Source organism: Gobio gobio, assembly GCF_949357685.1.
Source record: "Gobio gobio genome assembly, chromosome: 23".
Taxonomy (NCBI): domain Eukaryota; kingdom Metazoa; phylum Chordata; class Actinopteri; order Cypriniformes; family Gobionidae; genus Gobio; species Gobio gobio.
This window is the reverse complement of record NC_137119.1, coordinates 45,308,840-45,318,839: the sequence shown is the minus strand read 5'-3', so window position 1 is coordinate 45,318,839 and position 10,000 is coordinate 45,308,840. Positions and strand designations below refer to the sequence as shown.

The window sequence follows — 10,000 nt, the reverse complement described above, 5'->3', positions numbered from 1 at the left end:
ATTAAATTGAGAATGTAACTAATGCACATATTCTGTTTTAAATACTGTAGTCTATGCCAGATATATATATATATATAGCCTACATTTGTAAATCATTTGAGGCTGAAACATCATAAGCATGCGTGTTTATTTGAGCACTTCCATCAGTGAAACACAGCCTATAAAACATCTAAACTAGGGGTGTAACGATTCATCTACTACATCGATGTATCGATTTATTTTCCTACGATCTAACTACAACGATCTGTGCTCGGCAAGTTGGCCTTCCGGACGACATATATCGATCTAACATCGTTTTAAAAGGTAATCAATCGATTGTATCGATCATAGGAAATAACGCATTGGATTTAAGCACGTCAGACTTTAAATGGATGTTTTTTCTTAGCACTTTTAATGATAAAGGCGTTAAACGTTACTCGATTCAGTCTGCCAATCTGTGACATCATCGCAACGCACGCACCAGCAGCAGCGCTAAGAAAACAAAACAGCATGGCGTATGGCAGAGGAGAAGCCAACCAGCGAGAAATTATCAAGCCACCAGGAGAAAGAGCTAAGTTAGTAACGTGTTACCTGTACTTTCAACCCTTGCTAAATGTTACCTGTGCATTCCTGGGACCAGTGTGCCAGCAGAGCGAGTTTTTAGTACAGCTGGTGACATAGTGAACGTACAGAGAAGTGTTCTGCGGTCAGATCATGTTGATATTTTTGAAAAAGAAATATGTAGAGTCATTGAAGAGTAGTTGGTTACATTTTATCTTTTGTTAAATATTGTTTGTTTATTAAACTGAGAGTAGTAGCAGGTTCAGCCAGTTTATTCAAACTGAAGAAATGTTGGTTGCACTTTATTTTTGATATTAATATTGTATTTGTATTATTTTAATGTTGAAAAACAACAGCAAAAGTAACAGGTACACCTACTATTAATTAAACCTGAAGAGAAGTTAGTTGCACTTTATTTTTGATATTAATATTGTAATATTATTATGTTGGATAACAAAAGCAGAAGTAGCAGCAGGTTAACCTACTGTTGAAATGTTGGTTGCACTTACTGTGCTTTTATTGAAAATGTATTGAATATTGAAAATGAGAGCAGAAAAGGTTAACTTCCTGTTAATTCAACCTAAACTGTTGGTTGCACTTTATTCAAATAAAATTTGAATGCATTTGCCATTAATTGTTGTTTACTTGTTTGTTTATATCCATAATTAATTGATACCTGATTCCCTTACAAGAAACAACAGGAATCTAGGAAACTTCACCTGCACTGACCAGTGTCCAGATATTTATTTCAGTCACACAATTTTTGGCTAAAAAGTTACTGAATCGATTTCAGGTCACTGAATCGTTTCGGATCGTATCGTTCTAAATGAACCAAAATCGTCCTTGAATCGTATCGACAACCTCAAATCGTGATACGAATCGAATCGTTGTTAAAACGAATCGTTACACCCCTAATCTAAACCATTATCAGTAATTAATGGTTACCTCGAGAATATAAGAAAATTAAATATTAGTTAGAAAAATATTTGATTCATACTATTTCCCCGCACAGATGTGTCATTACTGCTCTGTGCATCTTCTCCAATATCTTCATCTTCATCTTCATGTTTTCTCCTGATGTTGTAGAAGTTCTGGAGAGCGGATTTTATCTTCCACAGGGTCAAGACATTTAGGCAATGTTTGATTATTCACTGCAAGAGAAAACTAAACTAAAATCACGTGTGTGTGTGTGTGTGTGTGTGTGTGTGTGTGTGTGTGTGTGTGTGTGTGTGTGTGTGTGTGTGTGTGTGTGTGTGTGTGTGTGTGTGTGTGTGTGTGTGTGTGTGTGTGTGTGTGTGTGTGTGAAATGCGCTATTCAAATAAACCAAACTTGATGCGCCTTACTAAGTTTAAAGCTCCACTGTGTGATATTTCCCCCATCTAGTGGTGAACTGGTTTATGACCATCCAGTGAATTTTAGTTTCTGTTCCTCTCAGTTCCGATTTTGTTTCAACTCCTACGGTGGCCGATTTAGTCCAAGATTAACATGGCTTCCAGTTCGCCCTCGTCCACATTCGACACAGTGCCTGTGGGATATTCTGTGCGCAGTGGGATGGTTGGAACTCAACTGGCCTAATCATTCGGCTAGAAAGAACTGCAGCTAATCCAGAGTGAACTTTGATGATAGTAATGTTTATTCAGGCATAAACAGGTTTGCGTGGATATGTACATAAATGTGGTTTCTGTGAGAGAACAAATAAGGATGGTAAATATACATGATAATGACATGACAGAAGATACACAGTTAAGAACTGTATAATTATACTTATAAGTTACATGTGTATAATGTAACCGTAAACCAGAGCTTATTGTACCATATATAGGCGCAGCTGCATTAAAAGGAGCGGAGCTGCTGCTGCTGAACAAGCGGTGTCCGGTTACAAAAGTGTGTGTGCCGCTTTAGCACTGCAGTGCGCTCTGTCTAACAAGTGTTAATATGCCGATCAGACCTGATACATATTTCCATCAACATACATTACAAGCAAATATTTTCTATAAATGAATAAACATTGTTGATAACAAAATAACTGAATGATTATTCAAATAGGTGAGCATTACGCAAGCATACTTCTGAGGTGACATCAACTGAATTACGCGATGACACACTCTGAAACACATCTACAATGACAATAAATATTATTACTTACGGAGTTATTAACGCACAGAAATACTACACAAGGAAAAACAGACTTTTGAGGAATAAACAAGCCAGGAAAACTCTGTATAACTCTGTTACTGGAGCTGCTGAGATGAAAACTCTCTGCACATGCACCAGACAAGTCTGAACAAGTTGACGCGCACATGCGCGAGGCAGAGAATTTTGTACAGTGCCATCGAGTGTTAAAACCGGTTAAAACGCGAAAGGCGAAGCTTGAATTTACGGGTATGTCCCTCTTTGGCTAATGTACTTTCAAGATGGAGGGGCAACATGGCGACCACCGTTAGATCCCATTACCTTATGTATTTTCAATGGCATATTATAAACTTACCAGAATACTTTATTACTTGAAAAAAGTAAATATACATTAATGAGCACATATATTTTTGAAAGAACTAAGTGTTTTTAGCTAAGAATAAACTAAAAAAGTTACACAGTGTAGCTTTAATAACAAGAACAAACTGTGTTAAATAAAATTTGAAGTATAAAGGTCTTCGTCCTACAGTGTTTTTCTACTTTCCCACAGTAAAGGTGTGAATAGTTATAATAGACTTAATTATCAGCAAACGAAAGGAAGAAACGTTTATGATCCCCTGTGAACATGGCGGCGCGAGTGAAGATTTGGGAAAGGAAACGAGATGTCCATGTCCAGTGGATAAAATGAACTGGGCCTAATATTGTTAAAACTCACGGAAAATCCAGTGTCCAGATCCAGATCTGAAGCAGAATGAAGAAGAGCTCTCTGACCATTACTTCCTGTCTAGGCTACAGCTTTGTGCTTCACTCCTGTGCTCATATTCACGTCAAACAGCTTCACATACAAAACACTGGGTTAGTAAAATAACCAAATCATTTATTTAAAAGTAGAAAATAGTATTTATGTAAAGAGATATATTAAAATAAAAAAAGCTCAACTCTTAAGTGGAAGGAAGCAATTTTTCCCCTCACATGCAAACTAGCGGATGAGGCATTATTTGGGTTAGTAAAAATAACGAAATGATAGTTTTAAGTAGAAAATAGTATTTATGTAAAGAGATAAAGTAAATTATCTACCTATTTACCTAATCCCCCCCCAAACGACGATATCATCGACCATCACAATGTTTGACTGTAAACATCATCAACTGCCAATTTAGTGGACATCGCCCAACAATAACCAGTACACGACTGCTCTATAACCAGTACATGACTGCTCTATAACCAGTACACGACTGCTCTATAACCAGTACACGACTGCTCTATAACCAGTACACGACTGCTCTATAACCAGTACACGACTGCTCTATAACCAGTACACGACTGCTCTATAACCAGTACACGACTGCTCTATAACCAGTACACGACTGCTCTATAACCAGTACACGACTGCTCTATAACCAGTACACGACTGCTCTATAACCAGTACACGACTGCTCTATAACCAGTACACGACTGCTCTATAACCAGTACACGACTGCTCTATAACCAGTACACGACTGCTCTATAACCAGTACACGACTGCTCTATAACCAGTACACGACTGCTCTATAACCAGTACACGACTGCTCTATAACCAGTACACGACTGCTCTATAACCAGTACACGACTGCTCTATAACCAGTACACGACTGCTCTATAACCAGTACACGACTGCTCTATAACCAGTACACGACTGCTCTATAACCAGTACACGACTGCTCTATAACCAGCAGCTGCTGTGGTGTGGTTGGGCTTTTCCCAATATATATTTGGTTTGTTTGTAACGAGCTGTAAAACGGGGACATTAAAAACCGGGAGACGGTCAGTCTATCATTGATCCAAGAGATTGACAGGTTGGCTCAAACCATCCTGGTATGGGGGAGAAAAATTCATTTTATGAACTTATACTTATATTTTCCTGAAATATTTATTAAATAATTATTTTTAAAGGATTTTTGCATGGATGCTACTTTTTAAATATATGTAGGCTATATTTTAAAATCTCACGTACCCCCATTTGAGAACCACTGATCTAGTGTATACAGTGCCACAGTCTCGTAGTAATGATCGTGTGTGTGTGTGTGTGTGTGTGTGTGTGTGTGTGTGTGTGTGTGTGTGTGTGTGTGTGTGTGTGTCTCAGCCGTCTCTGTCCAGCGTCAGCCGTGTGGTCACTCATGATATCCCCGTGGACGTGATTCCCAGGCGACTGTGGCATGACTTCAGGGAGCCGCAGATGCCAGACTTTGACGTGAGTGTGTGTGTGTGTGTGGTCTCTCTAAGAGTGTGTGTGAGCGGATCTCCACGCTGACAGGTGTGTGTGTGTGTGTGTGTAGGTCAGCATATATCTGCCTCCTCTGAAGACCATGAAGAGCGTGGTGGACCGCATGAAGAATCTCTCCAACTATCTGGTGAGTGATGGGAAACTGCGCAGTGTGTGTGTGACGGGATGAGCCCTGATTGGTCATGTGATCCGCGTTTGTGTGTCAGGTGATGGAGGCCAATCTGAGCGGGGAAATGAACCTCAAGATCGAGACGGACCTGGTTTCTGTCACAACACACTTCAAAGAGCTGGGCAACCCGCCCTGGGGTGAGCGCACACGCATGACGAGCGTTTACATGTGTCCGTCTGAGCGGAGGGTGTGTGTCTGATAGTGTGTGTGTGTGTGTGTGTGTGTGACGTCCCTCAGGCGACGACGGCTCTCAGAGCGCCAGTGCGAGTCACAGAGATGTGGAGCTCATGGCTCACACACGCGTGGACATCCGGAAACTACAGCAGTTCCTGACGGGACAGCAGGTCAACCCCAGCAGAGCCATGTGCAGTAAGAGCCTCTATACACACACACACACACACACACACACACACACACACACACACACACACACACACACACACACACACACACACACACACACACCTGCACACACACAGCAGAGCCATGTGCAGTAAGAGCCTCTACACACACACACACACACACACACCTGCACACACACAGCAGAGCCATGTGCAGTAAGAGCCTCTACACACACACACACACACACACACACACACACACACACCTGCACACACACAGCAGAGCCATGTGCAGTAAGAGCCTCTACACACACACACACACACACACACCTGCACACACACAGCAGAGCCATGTGCAGTAAGAGCCTCTACACACACACACACACACACACACACCTGCACACACACAGCAGAGCCATGTGCAGTAAGAGCCTCTACACACACACACACACACACACACACACACGCACACACCTGCACACACACACCTGCACACACACAGCAGAGCCATGTGCAGTAAGAGCCTCTACACACACACACACACACACACACACACACACACACACACACACCTGCACACACACAGCAGAGCCATGTGCAGTAAGAGCCTCTACACACACACACACCTGCACACACACACACCTGCACACACACAGCAGAGCCATGTGTAGTAAGAGCTTCTGCACACACACACACACACACACACACACACACACACACACACACACACACCTGCACACACACAGCAGAGCCATGTGTAGTAAGAGCTTCTGCACACACACACACACACACACACACACACCTGATACACACACAGCAGAGCCATGTGCAGTAAGAGCCTCTGCGCGCGCACACACACACACACACACACACACACACACACACACACACACACACACACACACACACACACACACACACACACACACACACACACACACACACACACACACCTGCACACACACAGCAGAGCCATGTGTAGTAAGAGCTTCTGCACACACACACACACACACACACACACACACCTGATACACACACAGCAGAGCCATGTGCAGTAAGAGCCTCTGCGCACACACACACACACCTGATACACACACACCTGATACACACACACACACAGCAGAGCCATGTGCAGTAAGAGCCTCTGCACACACACACACACGCACACACCTGATACACACACACACCTGCACACACACAGCAGAGCCATGTGCAGTAAGAGCCTCTGCACACACACACACACACACACACACACACACACACACACACACACACACACACACACCTGCACACACACAGCAGAGCCATGTGCAGTAAGAGCCTCTGCACACACACACACACACACACACACACACACCTGCACACACACCTGCACACACACAGCAGAGCCATGTGCAGTAAGAGCCTCTGCACACACACACACACACACACACACACCTGCACACACACACAGCAGAGCCATGTGCAGTAAGAGCCTCTGCACACACACACACACACACACACACACACCTGCACACACACAGCAGAGCCATGTGCAGTAAGAGCCTCTGCACACACACACACACACACACACACACACCTGCACACACACCTGCACACACACAGCAGAGCCATGTGCAGTAAGAGCCTCTGCACACACACACACACACACACACACACACACACACTTGCACACACACACCTGCACACACACAGCAGAGCCATGTGCAGTAAGAGCATCTGCGCACACACACACACACACACACACACACACACACACCTGCACACACACAGCAGAGCCATGTGCAGTAAGAGCTTCTGCACACACACCTGCACACACACACACACCTGCACACACCTGCACACACACACACACCTGCACACACACACACACACACACACACCTGCACACACACACACACACACACCTGCGCACACACACACACACACACCAGCATGCACACACCAGCACACACACACACCTGATACACACACACACCTGATGCACACACACCAGCACACACAAGCACACACACACACACCAGCACACACACCAGCACACACACACCAGCACACACCTACACACACACACACACACACACACACACACACACACACCTGATGCACATGCACACAGCACACACTCCTGCACACACACTCCTGCACACACACTCCTGCACACACACACCTGCACACACACACACCTGATGCACATGCACACCTGATGCACACGCACACAGCACACACTCCTGCACACACACACCTGCACACACACTCCTGCACACACACACCTGCACACACACTCCTGCACACACACACCTGCACGCACATGCACACAGCACACAGCACACACTCCTGCACACACACACCTGCACGCACACACACACCTGCACACACACACACACACTTGCACACACACCCAGGGGCGGAGCTAGGGGTATCACTTCAAATAAAGCGCAAAAGAAACTACGAGCTTGCAAAGTCATCTATTAAGTCCTGAAATAAGAAAGAATGATTAAAGTTGTGTTAAAGCTGTGCGTGCATGTATTATTTGTTAAATATGTCTCTGGAAAAATGGGAAATATTCTGCCGTGTGAGATTGCAATATAAGGCACAAGCTAATGTGATTTTTTTTAATGCACAAATAAATGTGAGCCCCAATTTGCACTGAAAGCTAATTTTGCTTCACTTGTAAAGTATACAAACAACAATGGATAATATTTCAATGCATAAAATAAAATGTTGACTTCCGTCCTTACTCAATAATTCATAAATTCATATTCTGGCATATGATTGAATAGAGAACACATGTTTTTCTTTTACTGAGTTTAATTTTTGATAGAACTGTTGCAATTATTTATTTTGACAACTAATATAGAAAATTAAACATTCAGTCTTTACTTTTTCGGTTGCAAGGTTTAGAAACAGTCCTTCCAGACTAACTGAAGAGTTCATTGATTAAATAACATTCAATGAATAATTCAGGATATGTAGTTATTATCTGCATGTCACATCCATGGAGAACAAGCTATCGGGGGTTTACACTGAGCAAGATAAACTTTAGCTGTAATGTTAGCCCCTCGTCCCTCGTGAGGAATAACACGACAAATGCTCAAATTCATGATCTAATCACTGCGGTCTCAATTACAGTTAAGCAGGCCTGCGAATGAATGAGCTGTATTCATTAGTGCTGTAGGCACTAAAACAGTCCAGTGTGTTATAGTCAAACTCATTTTTATGTTGAAATAACGAAGATTCCTGTGAACAAACCCTGGCTCCACCACTGCACACACACATCCTTCAGCATCACACTAAACCTCTTTTGTTTTTAACACAGATATTGTCCACAACAGGATTCTTCACCTGATTTTTCTGCACGAGGATGTTTCTCTCCAGTACTTTATTCCAGCAGTCATGTGACATCTCAGCGGTCATGTGACATCTCAGTGGTCATGTGACATCTCATGAAGCTCAGACCAAACCCACTCATCAGTTCAGAAGGGTTTCAGAGGGGCTGTTGTGCTCTTGATATTAAATATAACACACTGTGTTTGGTGTTTCCTATGTAAATGTGTGTATATATGAATAAAATGCTTGTTTAATAACAGATGTGAAGCATTTATTATGTCCACCATGAACATGCTAAAGTTATGATTAAAGTGCTTATGGAAGACTTCAGTAAAAGGCTGGTCAAGTTCAGCGGTGGGAGAGGGGAGAGAAGAAACGAGGAGTTCTGTAACTGACTGTAGCAATCAATTGTGACTGACCCACCGCCTTCGGACCGGCCGGGATCCTCTGCTGCGCCCCCGCGCTTTTATACCCCAGACAGGTCGACACGAGAGTCCGCGACGGTAACCCGCGCTCATGCACCGCTTCTGCTGCTGTACAGCATTTATATACATCATTATAATAAACATCTGGTGTTATTTCAACTCTACACATCTCAATGACGGCGGGAATTCGATCTTTTATGTCGTTTCTGTGATTCAAAGCGGTGCATGATGGGAAACGCCTGTGTGGACGGCATCACGTGACGGGACAGCGCGCGAAACAGAATCCAAACAGCAGAATGTTTAATGTTATTGAAGGGATTTATTTATATAGTAGCGTTTGTGATCTTTTATGAGTATTAATGTCACGGGTTGGCAAATGCAAATGGCTCAGAGTTTAACAGGAGTGTCCGTTAATCGAACTCGACTGTGATTGGCCCGTCTGTGTCCAGCGCTGAGGAAAGGCTCGGAAAAGAGTGTGTGTGTGTGTGTGTGTGTGTGTGTGTGTGTGTGTGTGTGTGTGTGTGTGTGTGTGTGTGTGTGTGTGTGTGTGATGGGTAGGTGTGTGTGTGTGATGGGTAGGTGTGTGTGTGTGATGGGTAGGTGTGTGTGTGTGTGTGTGTGTGTGTGTGTGTGTGTGTGTGTGTGTGTGTGTGTGTGTGTGTGTGTGATGGGTAGGTGGGTGTGTGTGTGTGTGTGATGGGTGGGGTTGTGTGTGTGTGATGGATATGTTTAGGGGTAGATTTAGTGTGTGTATGTTATGGGTAGGCTTAGGCGTAGTCTGTGTATCTGTGTGTGTGTGAT

The 10,000-nt window shown here is 43.6% G+C and overlaps 1 protein-coding gene across 1 annotated transcript in view; it reads left to right on the top strand.

Moving 5' to 3' along the window:
• Window positions 1-9,032, top strand: part of hus1 (HUS1 checkpoint clamp component) — an 18,187-nt gene extending 9,155 nt beyond the window's left edge. Inside the window, exons 4-8 of the mRNA XM_079805674.1 lie at window positions 4,797-4,904; window positions 4,990-5,064; window positions 5,144-5,243; window positions 5,344-5,475; window positions 8,764-9,032. Of these exons, the coding sequence (XP_079661800.1) occupies window positions 4,797-4,904; window positions 4,990-5,064; window positions 5,144-5,243; window positions 5,344-5,475; window positions 8,764-8,846 (498 nt within the window). The 3' untranslated portion in view covers window positions 8,847-9,032. The remainder of the gene's footprint in view (window positions 1-4,796; window positions 4,905-4,989; window positions 5,065-5,143; window positions 5,244-5,343; window positions 5,476-8,763) is intronic.
• Window positions 9,033-10,000: the final 968 nt, after the last annotated feature.